We start from the raw sequence: 16,516 nt of genomic DNA, 5'->3' as shown, positions 1-16,516 counted from the left end.
CTATACTTAAAAAAAGTTAGATCTTAAAATAATTTTTATCAGTGTCACACATGCACACTCCTTTTAAAAAGCCTTGAAATTTAAAAAAGAAAAACCTTGAAATCCTGGAAGTCTGCAGCAAAACCAGCAGCATGACCTCTGCGTGTCCAAACAGGCCATGTAGCAGGCCCCAGCCTGCTGGCTCTCAGTGGTTTCTTCTAGAAGTTTCTGCCATGTTCCCACCATTAAGCTTTTGCTGCAATTTCATTTTTGATTTTTTGATTTTTTTTTTCCTTTTCATTTGAAACGCAAGAGAAACAGGTTTTCCTCTCTCAGGGTTTGCTCCCCAGCTGCCCACAAATGTCCCACCTGACTGTGCCAGGACCTCAGTCTGCGTCTCCCACGTGGGTGGCAGTTATTTGAGCCATCACGTGCTGCCCCCTAGAGTGCACCTGTTTAGGAAGCTGGGATTGGAGACAGAACTGGGGTTTGAATTTGGCCCTGGGTTACAGGATGTGGACACTGTGCGCAGCATATTAACTGTCATGCCAAATACCTGCTCCTTGCTGGGTTTTGTTTTGCTGTAGTTAATACATGCTTCTGACACTTCCCACCCACTCCACTCGGGCCACCTGTCCCTCATGGGATCACATCAGGTTTGCTCTGTTGAGTTTTCTTCCAGAGCTGATCCAGGTAGACCAGTTATTCTTCTTATTATTTTTTTAATCTTAGGAGGTTTATTCCAGTGGGGCAGGAATGGGGGTGGGTGGGTGGAGAATAGCAGGGAAGAGGGGAAGGGGAAGGGAAGCCAAAGGAGAAGAGAAGAGAGAGAGTGAAAGCTGCACCTGGGGGCCCTTTTTGTCTGCAAGGTGTGGGGGCGGGGATTGGGAGGGATTGAGGGTAGGCCGCAGGGGGCTGGTGCCTGTAGGTGAATGCCAGGGATGATTGGTGAGTGGGCAGGGCTGGGGAAGGGTCTGGAAGATTGGGGGTGGGATTCTCAGGTGGAATGCCAGGTTACATCTTTTGTTATATATAAAGGAAGAAGGGCATTGTTCTATGGCTTCTAGGAGCTGTTTTCTCTTGGCAGTGGTTGCAGCCTGGTGGGAGGAATGGGAGATGGAGGGACACTTCTACTCCTGCAAAAGAAACTGCCTAATGGTTGGATCAGAAAAAAGTTTTTACATTTCAGTGGATGACACTGGACTGGAGGGAAGAGTTATTAAGAGTCCTTTTGAAAAGGTGACTTGAGTTCTCTTTTTCTCTTAGCCAGGCCTTCTTGTACTTTAGACCAGTTATTCTTAAGGCCTGCTCCTTGCTGTTCGTTCAGATTGTCCCTGGACTAGATTTATATCCAGACCTTCCTGTGCCCAGTTTATCCCTTCACTCTATTCACAAACATCCTTGGGCCATTTTCAGGTGCTCCATGGGAAAGGTGAGTTTGTCATGGTTTAGGTCTCAAGGACTCAGCCTCCTCCGCTGGCACAGAATGGGGCAGGAGAGAAAAGTGGACCAGACCCAGTGCTTCTGAGTGTGTGTGTGGTTAAGTCTGGGGACGCAGGTAACTGGCCAGCCACCCCTGAATTGCTCGCCCTGCAGGTCCAGCACAGCCTGGTTGGGTGGGCTGACCATGGCAGCGATCGGAGAAGCCACAGTGTGGATCCTGGGCTGCAGCATGCATGATGAGGACCATGTCAGGATCACTCAGACTGCTGGGCACACGTGTGTGATTGTCAGAAAAGCCTCCAGGCTGCATCAGGGAGTGTCAGGACCTGCCCTGCTGTCAGATGTCTGTTCTGCATGGGACAGGTGTTTGATGGGTTTCTCAGCCTGCACTTCCTTGCCAGGGGCTGCCTCTGCCTGGAAGCTTCCCTTGACTTCTCTTGACCAAAATCCCATTAACATTTGGGTTCCTGGTTTCTGTTTGCTTACTGCATCACCATAATGTCTGTCTCTGTTGATTCGGGGCTCCCAGGGTTATAGGGACCAGTCACTAAGTCCTTGTTGGCAATGAGCTGGAAGTAAAGGTGTTAGCCCTGGCTCCCTTCTCATCAGTGGCCCTTGTAAACATGGGATGAGCCACACATTCACCAACAAGCAGAGGAAGGCGTTGCTCCCCATCCGCTTGTTAATGTAATGAGGAACAGCCTCAAATCAGTGAGCCAGCTGAGCAGCCGCTGTCCTCAGCATCTGGGTCACATCCCCACCCCGGTGTGTCCCGAGGTTTTCAGTGGGAAAAGAAAGTGTTTGCTTTCTGACTCGCCCCCTCGCTCACAGCTAGCTCATCCTCCTGCCTCGCCTTGCTGAAGTCCTGGAGCCCTGGGGGAGGAGGGCTGTCCACCAGCCACATCCCCTGTGCCTGCCTCCATCAGGCAACTGTGAGACACAAGATGTGGCCTGGGGGTGGGACTGGCAGATACAGGTCCTCCACTTGTCCCTGCCGTGTGACTGATGGCCCTGGCCTAACTCAGGCTCATAGATGCTGTAGCTCTTGACCCCGGTGTTTGTGTAGACCATCTGAGTCTCAACACAGAGCTTGGGCCAAGGATATTTCTAGCCTGGGCCCTTCCTCATTTGTGCTCTTGGCTTTGCTGTTGGCCTCCTCCAGTCTTTGCTAGACACACCAAGCCCGGGCAGTTACATAGGGAAGGGTTGTTCCTGTATCCGCACACAGCATGCCCAGGCCTCTCCTATTCATCCTCCTTTCCCCAAAGCCATCGGGTCTTAGGAGTTGTGGCCTGGCCCCAGGCCCTAATGGGACATGCCCAGCCACCACAGCAAGTCTTGACTCTGATTTCCCATTGCTATGAAACAGGGAGATCCTGTGGGCCCTGGAGGAGGTGGCTCGAATGAGAGCTGTGACCTGGCTTTGTACATGGCAGTCGAGTGAAAGTCCCTGGGACCTTCTGCCACGGAGACAGGGGAGAGACCAAATAACTGTGGCCCGTGGGCAGGAGACGCGATGTGGCTGTGGCCTGACACTCCAGTTGGGCCTGAGAGCCATCAGCTTTCTTCTCTGAATGTTTGGCCTTTGTGTTCTGTGCCCACAGCAGCTGGCACTGGGGCGGAGGGGCTGATTCTGGTGTTACTGAGAGCAGACCAGGGGGTCTCGGAGGATGCCTTCCAAGCACCAGGGACTATGACCAGGACAGAGTTGAGGCTCTGGAACCTTCCATCTGTGCACGACACAGCCTTTTGGAAGCTTCGCTTGTGCACAGGAACCAACACGGCATGGCTGAGCCTGCGTGGGATGCTTCCTTTCTGTCTCCCTGTACCGTTATCCACTCTGTAGCTTCTTCTGGCCTTTTTTTTTTTCCTTTTTCTCTCTCATCCTCTGTGTTTTCTTCTCATTCCAGCTTCTGAACAGGAAAGACAAGACCACCTTTGAGAAGTTGGATTACCTGATGTCCAAGGAAGATAACTACAAGCGAACCCGGGAATACATCCGGAGCTTGAAGATGGTGCCCAGTATCCCCTACCTAGGTAGGAGTCTGAATCGGTTTCTTTGTTTATGTGGTTTTTTTTTTTTTTAACAAACATGCTCTGGGATTTAAAATAAGATGTCTTCCCAGTTTCTAGTTGCTTAATCTCCAAGAGACAAGCAGACATCAAGGATAAGAAACAATTGATTCATTCGTTGGATAGGGACAATGAACGCTTTGCTGGGGTGGGAACCGTGGTAAGGGTGAGAAGTAAGAGGATGTTCTGCTCCTTATACACCTGGCCTGTGAACCCCCAGGCTCCCAGGGCTGCAGCACAGATGGGACAGTGGTCGCATTGGTCCCCCCATGTCTTCCCAAACTGGAGGGACTCAACCCCTCAATGCCGAGTTCCATTTCTCTGGGCGTCCCCTGGATCTGTGTGGTCAAAATTGTGGTCATGAGTCCCAGTAATTAGTGCTTGTTAGAGTTAGGGAAGAGAATAAAGTTAGTATCATCTGTTAGCTCACCTAAGGATAGTTTGCTGTATGAAGTGCATCTATATACCATGCATGCTCCATCCATCCTGAATGGTTAATGCCGTCCCCTGAGTTTCTCTACCACGACTCGCTCCTGTCAGGTGATTTGTCAAACTTCACCATGTTCTCTGCTTGTGACCATCTAAGTTATTCTGTGGTTTGTTTGTGGGTGGTTTTTTTTTGCTATTGAAATGTTGCCACGGACATCCTGTTCTACATGTGTTATGATATTACTGTAGGATACATTCCTAGGAGTGTCATTACCAGATCAAAACTTGTGGTAAAATGTGTGCCTTTTTCATGTGTATTTTCAGAGTCCTCTCCAGAGAGAGTACATAACCTTACACTTTCCCAGATATGAGTGGAATTGCTTGTCCCTATTTTCATGATTACCCCCTCCTCTTTAAATTTTTGCCAACTTGATAAGTGAAAAAATATTTCTTGTAGCTTGGATTTCAAGGTTATTATAATTTTGGGTAAAAAAAAATTATGACCAAAAGCAATTCTAGTCACAAGTGTAGCTAAGGTTTTATAGGAATGAGTCCTGATAGTTGCAGGATCTGGAGCTTTCCTGGAGACACCTCTTTGACAACATTTAAGCCTCTCGTGCGAACATTAGAGAGAAAGGGGGAGAGAGAGAGAGAGAGAGAGAGAGAAAACACACTCTTGTGCCTGCTGGTTCATTCCCTGAATGCCTGCGTGGCTGGGACTGGGCTGGTTTGAAGCTGAAAGCCAAGGGCTCAATCCAAGTTTCCCATGCAGGCGGCAGGACCCCCACTATTGGAGCCATCCCCGCTGATTGCCTGGGCCTACGCTAGCAGCAGACAGGAGTCAGCAGCTGGAGCTGGTCGTTGTGGGTGTCTTAATGTGACTTAACCCCAGGTGTTGAGAATGGGTGACGTAACTAGTCCTCTTCCTCGGCAGTTTGTTTCAAGAGGCATGTGTCACATAGTCTTCTCTTTCACATGTAAACCTCTGCATGTACACACTATGTTCTGAAAGTGTGTGCCTTTGTCTTCCCTTTTTAAAAATCTGTCTTCCAGAGTTTTGTCTGTTGATCTTTCCAAAGAATTAGATTTGGAACTCATTAGCCACACTAATGATTCATCCTGCTTTGTAATTTACTGAATCTCATTCCCTTGGGGTGTGCTCTGTGTCTGCATTTTAGCGCCTCTGAAATCGGGGCACGTCTTTCCAGCGATGATGGAGCATCGCGACATTAATTAGCAACAAATTTTCTTAATGACACATTAAAACTGGTACGTTGTATAATAGATGAAACCCTAAATTTGATAACATCTGGACTTTTTTTTTCCTTTTGCCGTTTATGATCAATCTGTTCCCTCAAGTTGTTTCATCCGTTAATCACTTGCATGTAAGTATCTGTTTGTAAATATACTGTCCTTCTGACTTGAATATGGAAAAAGGTTAAGGCTATGCATTTTCCTCTGGCTGCCTCTTTGGTTGCATCCTACATGTATTCCTGAATGGTGTTCTCCAGGATACTCTTTTAATCAGTTTATAAATAGTTTTAATTTTTCTTTCTTTTTTTTTTTAAAAAAGATTTAGTTTTATTACAAAGTCAGATATACAGAGAGGAGGAGAGACAGAGAGGAAGATCTTCCGTCCGATGATTCACTCCCCAAGTGAGCCACAACGGCCGGGGCGCGCCGATCCAAAGCCGGGAACCTGGAACCTCTTCCAGGTCTCCCACGCGGGTGCAGGGTCCCAATGCATTGGGCTGTCCTCGACTGCTTTCCCAGGCCACAAGCAGGGAGCTGGATGGGAAGTGGAGCTTCCGGGATCAGAACTGGCGCCCATATGGGATCCCGGGGCTTTCAAGGTGAGGACTTTTAGCCGCTAGGCCACGCCACCGGGCCCTTTAATTTTTCTTTTGACCAAATATTGTCTAAGGTAGTGATTTTGTAATTTTCAAAGACTTAGATTTTTTTTCCAAACAGCTTTATGAAAATGTAATTAATTAAAATCCACTTAAGAGTCATGCATCGGTGGTTTTTGATGTGTGAGTGGAGATGTGCCACTGTCACTGCAATCAGTTTTTATCGCCCTTCACCCAAAAAACCCCACCCGTGACAGTGGCCAGTGCCATCTCCCTGTAGCCCGAGGTGGCCACTGATCTACTCTATGTCTGCATGGCTTCACCTATTCCAGAAATCCCATGCAAATGGAGTCATACAACACGTTATCTTTCACAACTGGCTTCTTTCTCCTGACATCGTGTGTTCAGCATTCCCGCCTTGCTGGGGCACATGCAAGAATTGGTTCCTTCCTCTTGCCAAATAATCTGTTGTGTAGATTTACCACATTTTGTTTATTCATTCATCTGGTGGGCATTTGCATAATGTCCATTTATTTATTGGCCTATGATTCACGGTACTGCAACGAATGGCATAGTTTTTATAGTCTTTAAAAAGTTTTTTAATTGATTCAGGGTATATGACATATATGCTTGTGTAGATGCTAAAAATATTTGAGATTAATCCTGTGGCTTAATATAAGATCAGGCCTTGAATATGTTTTGTGTGTACTGGAAAAAAGATATCAGTTCTTCAAATTACTCTCATAATTACATATAATACTCAAATTATTAACTGATGGGAATTTGTTTTAACAAGGAGAGAAACACATGTTAGAATCCCCTGGCATTTCTGGTGATTTCTGCCTGAACATGTTTAGCCCATAGACATTTGTTGAAATTATAGATGCATTATGAGGTGTTGTGCAAAAAATATATTGTATAAGGTTCTGCATTTATGTTATTTTTTAAGATGTATTTATTTGAAAGGCAGGATTATGGAGACAGAGGGAGAGGCAGGGAGAGAGAGAATCTTGCATCCACCAGTTCATTCGCTGAATGTCCACACAAATGGGGCTGGACCAGGCCAAAGTCAGGAGCCTGGGACTTCATCCATGGCTCCCACAGTAGTGGCAGGGGTTCAAGCACTTGGACCATCTTCTGCTGCTTTCCCAGGTGCATTAGCAGGGAGCTGGATCTGAAGTGGAGCATCTGGGACTCATATGAGATGTTAGGGTCACAGGCAACAGCTTAACGTGCTGTGACATAACGCTAGCCCTAACCCATGCAAAATCATCTTGATTCTTCAATTTTTTGTTTGTTTGCTTTTCCTTTTTGGTCTTCTGTTAATTGTAGATCAATTTTGTTTTGTTTTCACTTGCACTTTTAAAAATAAATCCTTGACTATAATTTATTTATTATTTATTTATTGTTATTTTATTTGCAAGGCAGGCACACATACAGAAACAGAGATCTTCCATCCAGGGGCCCACTTACAAACACCCACAGAAGCCAGAACTGGGCCAGGCCAAAGCTGGGATCCCAAGGCTCAGTCTGCGTTTCCCGCGTAGGCACTTGAACTGTCACCTCCTGCCTCCCAGGGTACACGTTAGCAGGAAGCAAGATCGGAAGCAAAGGAGCTAGAAGTCAGACCCCAGCACTCTGACGGACAGCCCAAGTGGTGTCCTAACTGCCACACCAAACCAACTGTACGCCAGGTTTCCGTATGAGAAGTCACTTTATTTTAGGTATGATGCTTGCCAGCAGCACGTAGTTGGACCCAATGTGAGAGGCCTCACCCATAACAGGGATATGTGACTCTCACGTTCGTTCAGTCTGCTACCAAATAACTGAATTGGTTGTCATCCCTTCAAGCCTTCCGTTTCTCTGTTCCCTGCCCTGGCTTGTCATCGGCTGCCGTGTCCTTCCACCTGGCACCTGACACATCCCTGTCTTGGGGCCACCACGGGAGGTGTGTTGGTGTGCCGACTTCTCAGTCCATCCCTGCTGGACCTGAGGCATATCAGTTAAGATGGAATTGTTGGCACTAGGGTGAGGGCAGCCCCCTGTTGTCCCCCCAGTGGACATGCCCCAGATGGGATCAGCAATAGCCTCCTTAGCCCAGGGATTGTGCAAGCTGCCCTGTGGAGAAAACATATCATTTGTTCTGAGTGTCTCACTAGCTGGCCCCCAGAGCTTCCCTGGGGCCACAGGGCTGGTCGGTGGCAGAGCAGGGTTGGGTCCAGAGGGTCTGGCAGTCAGCCCTGTGCTCCTGATGCTGCCACTTCCGCCTTTGCTATCCAGGTCGTTTGCACTTCCTGCCCCCTCCCTGCCGGCCGCCACCTGCGTGTCCTCTGCTGTTTATGACTCTTGGGTTGCCTCAGTCGGGTTTAGGAAGCATCTGAGCAGTCACAACGCTTTCATGTGACACTGTGTTGTTGCCCTGCAATGCAGCCCTGCCTGGGGCTTCTCGGGGTGGAGGGGAGCAGGTGTTTTGACCATGTGACCCTGGGGCCCTCATTTTGCCCTTGACGACCTCCTCTCTCTAGCAGGTGTTCCTCTGCTTCTGAGCTGAAGCAACCCTGGGGAGCTGTGATGTCCCTGTCACCAGCTGGACTGTCCTGGCCCTGCTGCCCCAGCATGAGCCTGATGCAAGGACAGGGCTAGAGGTGGACTAGGGTGGGAGTAGGGCAGGGATGCTGTTGCTTCAGGGGCTCCACACCCAGCAGGGCCACCTCTTTGGGGTTTTTGGGGTTTCCCTGTGCACACCTGATTGCCACGTACAGAATCTGCCCCAAATCCAGGTCGTGGTTTCCATAACGATGCCTGTCGAGAACCCAGCCCATCCCAGGGCTGGCTTTGTTTACCAAAAGAGGAATTGTTACATAATTCCTGGAGAGTACAGTATAGGAAAAAATGTCTGAAGCCATTTTTTTTTCCTCCTGGCAAAGTGTTCTGGGTAAGTCTGTTCGCCCTGGGGCAGGTGGAATTGGTCTCTGGCAGCAGCTTCAGGTCAGCCCTGAGACTTCTCAGTAGCTATTGTAAACCCCACCATGTGTGCCCCTGAACGCTGCCACCCGTACCACGGACACGGGTTCGTACTGTCATAACGGCGAAAGGTCTTTGCTGTCTGGGTGCCTGGGACCTTTCGAGGGGATCTGTGTATGTGTGTGGGGGTGGGAGCGTCTGTGTGCACCTGTCTGTGTGTGCATGTGTGCTGGCCGCTGTTATCCGGGGGTGCGCCTCCCAGCCCCTTTCCAATTGGCTGCCCTTTTGGTGTTCTGAATTCCTCATGAAACATAACTTTAAAAACACAGAGAAAAGCTGGTGACGTTGAAAACAGACGAGGCGCTATCTCTGAATCAGAAAAGTTCCTTCAGATTCCTGGAAAGTGTGAAAGTGGGGCTGCGAGAGCTGGAGTCGGCTGCTACCCACTGGCTGCACCCCCGGCAGGATCCTGATGCCAGGCAGCTCGGCCACACCCCTTGCCACTCCTGATTTATGGACTGCTGTATTTTCAGAGCTCCTGACTCCCTCCAGGAAGTCACTGAATAAGTTGAGGAGCTCATTGGATTTTAAATGCTTCAGACCAGACTCTAAAAGCTCTCCCAGCCCTATCTCTTGCAGGGCCACAAAGCACGGTGCTCTGATGGGTGGGAAGGGGAGGCATCTGTGTGGCTGGGGATCCTCCAGACCCTGCAGGGAACCCACCCAGCCCTCTCACACATGGAGATCTCCAGAACTAAAGCTGCTCCCTTAAACAAGCAGACCCTTCAGTCCTGCTTCATTTTAAGATAAAAATTCCAGGGTTCAAAAAAAAAAAGCCAAGTGTGCGAGGATAAAACAGCCAGGGCTCCAGGTCTGAGGCCACGGCTGGCACGTTTTAGGCCCTGCCCAGGGTACATGTTTATGCTGTTTGCTGGTCATAGACAGAGGGGTCGGCGGGCACGGGCGTGGACCCGTCAGAGCCACCTCATCCTCAGAGGCTCACAGGTTGGGGGCTGATCACTGACACTGAACAAATCCCTGGAGATGAGCTGAGTGGTGGGAAGGGACCAGAGAGGGGCACAGGCAGAGTGGTCCCTCCTAGAGTGGGCACCCTGCAAGCATCCTCGGGAGAGATGCTGAGGCCTGAGCTGCGGGAAGAGGCAGGGGAGGAGAGCCTTCCAGATGGGGCTGGGGCAGGGGAAGAGCGGCTCCTAGGGAGTGCAGGGCCACCACGTAGTGGGGAGAGGGAGGGCATCTGTGGGAAGTGACCAGCGGAGGGAGAGGAGGGACACTGAGGACTTTCAGGGACATGGACCAACCCTGACAGCCAGATTGGGGGAAAGGTTGACCTTGAATTGGCCAGCATGGGCCATGTGCAGGAAACCTAGCTTTTTACTTATTTCATTTTTCCCCCAGTTCCCCGCCCCATGTGCTTCCAGGGATCCCCAGGGCACATTCATATTTGTGCCAGCCCCATCCATAGCTGGCCACCTGGCCCCGAGCCTCTGCTCATCTCCTGCCATTGCTGGCCAGGCCTTCCAGCCATCCCTGGGCGGAGCTAGGCACCTCCTTAGGCTGTTGCGAAGGTGAAGGAAGAGTCAGTGGTTTCTCCCTCCTTGCGCTCCTCCTGGACCCTGGGACACCTCCTGGCCGTGCTTCAGAGAGGGCCTGAGGGTTGGCTCCGTCTCCTGTGGCAGGTGGCCTTCCAGTGGCTCCCACGTCCCTGTCCCCTATTGTACATATCCCTGTCTGGTCCCCACCCCCCACTGGAAGTGCAGGCTTCTGACACCATGTGAATGAAGTAATGGGATGTCACTGTGAGACCAGGTGGTTAGAGGCCAGTGTACCCTGATCTGGGCACCACCACTCTGTCTCTCTCGGATTGCCCCCATTGATGGACTGTGCATGTGGCATCCTGTGGAAAAGCCCATGTGGCTGAGATTAAGGCCACAAGAGGAAGCTTGGGAGTGGATCCTGCCTGTAAGTTGAGCCTTCAGGGGAGATGGCTGCCACGTGGGAAGCCATGAGCCGGAGGTTCAGACACGCCCAACTCCTGGTCCACAGATGTGGAAGCTGATAAACACGGCTGGGAACTGCCACCTTTGGGGCTGTGCCGTGTGGTGATGGGCAGCTGGTGCAGTGCATGGTGATATTAACATCCACATTGCTCACTGTCCCCACTGACCTAGGATCATTCCCACTGAAGAACAGAACACAGACGGCTGTAATAGTGACCTCCAGGGCATCCGGAAGTGCTGGGCCCCCTGGAAAAGCTCATGCTGGACCCTGTGTGCCCGAGGGGCGTGTCTGCTGCCTCTGGTGCTTACAGCTTCGCAGTGGGGGAGGGCAAAGTGGGGGAGCCTGGAAGGACACCCCAGAAAGGCTGTGAGTCCCTGGCCATGTAGGCAGCGCTCTGGACCACAGCATGTGCGAGGCTTGGAGGGAGTGTTGCAAGGGCTAGGCTGACAGAGTATGGGACTCAGGGCAGCAGCGTGACCAGGACAGGCCCTTGGAGGCCCCAGCATGCCCGCTGGGCATTCTGTGTGGCCACCCAGAAAAGCTGTGCCTGGAAGTGGCATTCGGCGCACACTTGTTCCCTCCCAAGCTTTTAAGCGTTAGGTAAGGACCATGCCACGTGTCGTAAAAATCGTTTACTCTAAGAAGTCTATAAAGGCCAAGTGGACATCTCAGTCTTCCTCCCGACGCTGGAGTAGCCGCCGTCGGCAGCTGAGGCTGGGGTCTTGGCAAGCGTCTGGTCACTGCTAAGATAGACGTGCATGTGTGCATGAGCGAGAGATGAGAGAGAGAAAGTGTCCTTTAAACACACGTGAGAACATGGTGCACATGTTGTTTTGCACCCTGCATTTTGTTCCCACGGAAGGTATCACAGATGTTGTTCCATGGCAGCAAACATAGCAGCTCCTCATCCTCTCCTGCGGCTCTGGCAACAGCTGGGCACCTGCTGCCGGCCAGCCACAGCTGCCACTCAGCAGGGAGGCTGTCCTTGTGCCCGTGTGCCTTTGCTCGGCGTGGGAAGGACGGGCCTGTAGGCAAGTGACTGCATGGTGGCCACTGCCTGAGGGTCCGAGAGGCTGCAGTGAACACAGACCGAGTGTGTGGCTCTCGCTGCCCTCATCGACACCAGATGGGAGCAGCCACTGGAAACCATGAGACGGGGACCCAGATGCCCATGATGCCCAGGGCTGGGGCTCGGCAGACACCAGGAACCAGGAACTCGGTCCAGGTCTCCCATGAGGGTGGCAGAGACCCAGTTACTTGAGCCCTCACTCACTGCCTCTCAGGGTGTGCATTAGCAGGAAGCTGCTAGGCAGGAGCCAGAGCTGGGGCTTGAACCAGACACTGCACTATAGACATGGGGCATGGGCATCCAGCTGGCACCTCAGCCACCAAGCCATATACCTTCCTGGCAAACTTCTTAAAAAAGATCTGTTAATTTTTATCGGAAAGGCAGATTTATAGAGAGAAGGAGAGAAAGAAAGCCGAAGATCTTCCATCTGCTGGTTCACTCCCCAAGTGGCTGTAATGGCCAGAGTTGAGATGATCTAAGGCCAGGAGCTTCTTCCAGGTTTCCCGTTGGATGAAGGATCCCAAGGCTGTGGGCCATCCTGTACTGCTTCACCAGGTCACAAATAGGGAGCTGGATACGAAGTGAAGTAACCAGGACACAAACTGGTGCCCATATGAGGTGCCAGCACTTGTAGGACCCCAAACAGGAGAGCTGTGTTATCCATATAAATGAGAGAGTCTGGTTGAGAAACCTGGCCAACCCCCGCAGCACAGGTGGAATTCTGGCTGGGCATGGTCAGCTGTTGGCATTGGTGGCCCTTGCTGCCACTGGGATGGGGGAGGTGGTTGGGGGGCTGTCAGTGGGTCTGTTTCTGTGGCGGAGCCAGGGCTAGTGGTAGAGGGGGCTGATGCAGTAGGTCCCTTCTAGCCGACAAAGCGTGGCCATCGGAGGGGTGGGGGTGGACAAAGGTGGGTCCAGACATCCTTGGGCTAGAGAGCAGCTCACGATCCAGATGATGGCATGCTGGCATAGGGGGCAGCCTAAGGAATGAGACACTGCTATAAGGGGGAATGAGTAGAGCCAGGACTGGCGCTGCCCAGCTGGGTGAAAGCTGTCCCAACAGCATTGTGTTCCTGGCCCTGGTGAGGCCTAGCTGTGTCCTTGCCTGTGGCCTAAGGGAGAGCCTCTGTGTCCTTATGTAACCGGCTTACTCAGGGAGCTGGACGCAGTCAGGTGTAACAAGAAACTAGCCTTCATCTTCCAGCTGCTCCACGGAGTCACTTCTTTCCCCAGCTGAAGCTGAGGACTCAGGCCCTGGTCTCCCCAGGCAGAGGCCTGCCAAAACCAGCCCCTAACCCTGCCACACACGTCCAGACAGTCCTGAATGGGGATTCGTAACAAATGTGGTCTAAGCCGCTGCTCAGGGTCGGGTGCTGGGGCCGGCCAGTACTGCTGCTTCCCCCACCTGCTCCTCTGTGGGGGTGAGAGACCAGGAGTGAAGGGGTAGAGGCCCAGCTGCTGTTGCCAGCTGAAAGGGAAGCCGGAGTGGGTGCCCAAAGCTGTGGCTGGCAACATGCAAGGTCTACACATCCTGCCGCCCCACCCCAGGACCTGTGCACGGACGTCCACAGGCTTCAGCGGCCCCAGCCATGCCGCAGGAGCCGCTGGGCTTGTCCCCTCTGCTGCTGCTGCCTCGCTCTGGAAGGCGGCACAGCTGAACACTGTCATTTTGTCCTCAGTTCTAGGAGTCCCAGATAAAGCTGTTAGAGTTGCTTTTTTACACCTTGTTGCACTTGCATGGGCTCCTCCTCTGCTTAGTCATCTGATCTCTCTTCACCAGACTCTGAAAAACTGATGGTGTGACCTTGGAGGATCCTGGGGGACCCTGGGCTCCCCAAGGGTTCGGTTCTGTGGGTTTTAACTGTGGTCACTTCTCATCGTCAACGTTTTTGGGAATTCAGCGACTTCTGTCAGTTTTAAGATAGCAAGATGTGTGTGTGTACTGGAAGGAGGGTGTGTGTTGAGGTGGGGGTCCTGTTTATTGTCATTGTCATTAGCAGTCTCTGCATTCCTACCCTACTCCCTGAATGAGTCTAGCAGGTGAGAAGCCCTTGCCCTGCGTCAGCGACCCGGTGGGACGTGGGGGCTTGCTGGGGCAGGAAAAAGTCAGACTATGTTGGCTTCCCCTGGCCCTGCAGGTGCACCCGTGGTGAAGCAAGCTTAGTGAAGAATGGAGTCCTGTGAGTGTGAGCCTTTGAAGTGCCGTTGGGAATGGCAGAGGAGAGGAGTGGTCAGGCCTTGGATGCTGGTTGCATTGGCTGGCAGGCTCGGGGGCACTTCTGCACTGCCTGCTCCTGGAGTGAGCTCTGTCCTCCCTGTGCTCTAAGGAGACCCTTTGTGTGCGACGCAGCATAGCTTCCCCCAGCTGTCTGCCTGGTTATTGCGACAGTAAGGGTATATCTTGTTTTCCATGGCCTTCATTCCCTGTGTCCCCCACATTCTACTCTAGGTATGGGAGCTGGTGTGCTGGGGGTGGGGGTCTGTGCCAAGCTGGAGATGTTTTTATCAGAGTACACCCCAATTTCACCATGACCCCCCACTGCCGACCAGGGAAGTGGGAAGACTTAGGGCCCGGCACTTAGCACCTGCTGGACCAGCTGCTGTGACAGTGAGCACGGAAGCTAGCACTGACAAATGTCCCCATCTCAGCACACGGTGGGTGGCAGCAGAGGTCAGCTCCCATGGCCGCAACCTCGTGGGACAGCGCTCTCTGTGGAGGACTGCTTGCTGAGTACGGGGATGCACGTGTGTGTGAAATTGTGGCTTTGTGCACCGCCAGATTCCCCTGAGAGTGTCGGGCTGTTAGTTTACACCGCCCTCTGTGTGCACGGTATGCCTGTTGCTTGTCCCTCGTTAACATGGAGATGGGTGGTTTCTTTCTTTCTTTTTTTTTTTCATCTTTGCCAGCCATGGTTTGTCCTTGGTCTCTGTACCTCCACAGTCATTGCCAAGGTTGATGTCTTCTGCTGTGTGTTGACTGGCCATGTGTGACTTCTCAGGTAACTGGGCACTTTGCTAGGTTTTCTTTCACAGTGTTTGCCTTTCTTAGCTTGAAATACTCTGGACACTACTGGATATTCTTCTTGTTGCTGCTGTATGTATTGCCACTGCTTTTTCTCTTGTTTGAGATTTACCTTTTCAATCTTGGTCATGTTTTATGTTTTGGAAGGAAAAAAATTGTTTTTAAAACTTATTTATTTTACTTCACAAAGAGTTACAGAGAAAGAGGAAGGAAGAGAGAGCGAGCACTTCCATCTGCTGGTTCATTTCCTTCATGGAAGTAACAATAAGAGCTGGATTGATCCGAAGCTGGGAACCAGGAGTTTTTTCCATGTCTCCCATGTGGGTGCAGGGATCCAAGCACTTGGGCCATTCTCCACTGCCTTCCCAGGCCATAAACAGGGAGTTGGATTGGAAGAGGAGCAGCCGGGACTCCAACTGTTGACCATATGGGATGCCGGAGCCTCAGGTGGAAGATTAGCCTACTACTCTACCATACCAGCCCAGAATATTTGGGTTTAAAAAGGTGATTTATTCATTTGAAAGACAAGAGGAGAAAGATGTAGAGAATTCTCACCCACTAATTCACTCTCCAAATGCTAGCAATAGCCAGGGTTGGGCCAGGCTGAGGGCAAAGCCAGGAACTCTGTCCACATCTCCCAAGTGGGTGACAGGGACCCGTCACTGCAGCCAACACCTGCTTCCCTCCAGGGCACACATTAGCAGGAGGTCAGGGTGGGAGTCCAAGGCAGAGCTGGGGCCCGCCCCTGGGCCCCCTGGGATGGGAAGCATGTGTCCCAGTGGCATCTAAACTACTCCTCAGATGCCCACCTGGGATTTGGAGCTTTCCAAAACTCATAATCCCTAGCCGTTTCCTTCGTGGCTGTGGCTGTCTGCCATGCTCCCCAGGATCAGCTGCCCTCCCAGGCCACTGGTGCACTGTACATGGAAATGATCCTAACAGCTGCCTGGGAGCTGGATTGGAGTGGGGGTCCCGGAGTCTCCCTTGGTGCGAGTGTGTCGCAGTGGCACAGGGGAGGGACAGGTGATGAGGGAGGGCCTGGCCTCCCAGAGGGAAAATCAAAAGCCCTGTCTCTGATCTGAGCAGGTGTCCATGGTGCCCTCTGGTGACCCGGCTAGGCCTGGCAGCTGCCACCTGCTCTGCCCTCTGAGATGCTGCCCCAGGGACGTGGCAGGTGCCTGAGGGTATGGATGGGCACCATGATGGGGGGGGCTTGGGTGCTGGGGGTACCCGGGAACAAAACCACACACATGGCCGTGCCTCACTGACGGCTTTTATTGCAGATGAGTGTCGTTACAAGGATAATCTGGGAATATATTAAAAAAAAAACCCTCCTGTTTATTTACACAGAACATGCTACATGGTACATTTGGTGAGAAATGCTGAGGTAATGGCGTGTACCGGCCAGGGACAGAACTGCACGCCCCACATGCTACACGCCCAGCCGGGAGGGCCTCACCCATTCGACTTCTCTCTTGCTTGCTCCTGGCCTGGCAGCATTCCCAGCGGCACCGAAGCTGATGCTTGTGGCCCGCAGGACTCAGGGCACCACCAGTGTGGGGAGGGAAAAGGTGGCCACTGGTCCCGTGGAGTCAGTTTTCATTTTGGGGGGACCCCATTCTCTAGGGAGGCATACTCAGGCCCGAGAGCATAGGACCACGCGGCCCC

At 51.9% G+C, this 16,516-nt stretch overlaps 1 protein-coding gene across 9 annotated transcripts in view; it reads left to right on the top strand.

Annotated features, from left to right (window-relative positions):
• The window catches only part of RALGPS1 (Ral GEF with PH domain and SH3 binding motif 1), a 225,108-nt gene that overhangs the window by 108,463 nt on the left and 100,129 nt on the right, over positions 1-16,516 (top strand). For all 9 annotated transcript variants that reach the window (XR_009246649.1, XM_058672755.1, XM_058672754.1 and 6 more), the window contains one exon: positions 3,333-3,459. Coding sequence is in view for 8 of the 9 variants with exons in the window: in XM_058672755.1 (XP_058528738.1) it covers positions 3,333-3,459 (127 nt within the window). In the remaining variant the exon portion in view is untranslated. The remainder of the gene's footprint in view (positions 1-3,332; positions 3,460-16,516) is intronic.

The sequence above is a fragment of the Ochotona princeps genome, chromosome 14 (assembly GCF_030435755.1).
Source record: "Ochotona princeps isolate mOchPri1 chromosome 14, mOchPri1.hap1, whole genome shotgun sequence".
Classification (NCBI taxonomy): Eukaryota; Metazoa; Chordata; class Mammalia; order Lagomorpha; family Ochotonidae; genus Ochotona; species Ochotona princeps.
The sequence above is the reverse complement of the archived record's forward strand: the minus strand, read 5'-3'. Positions and strand labels throughout refer to the sequence as shown.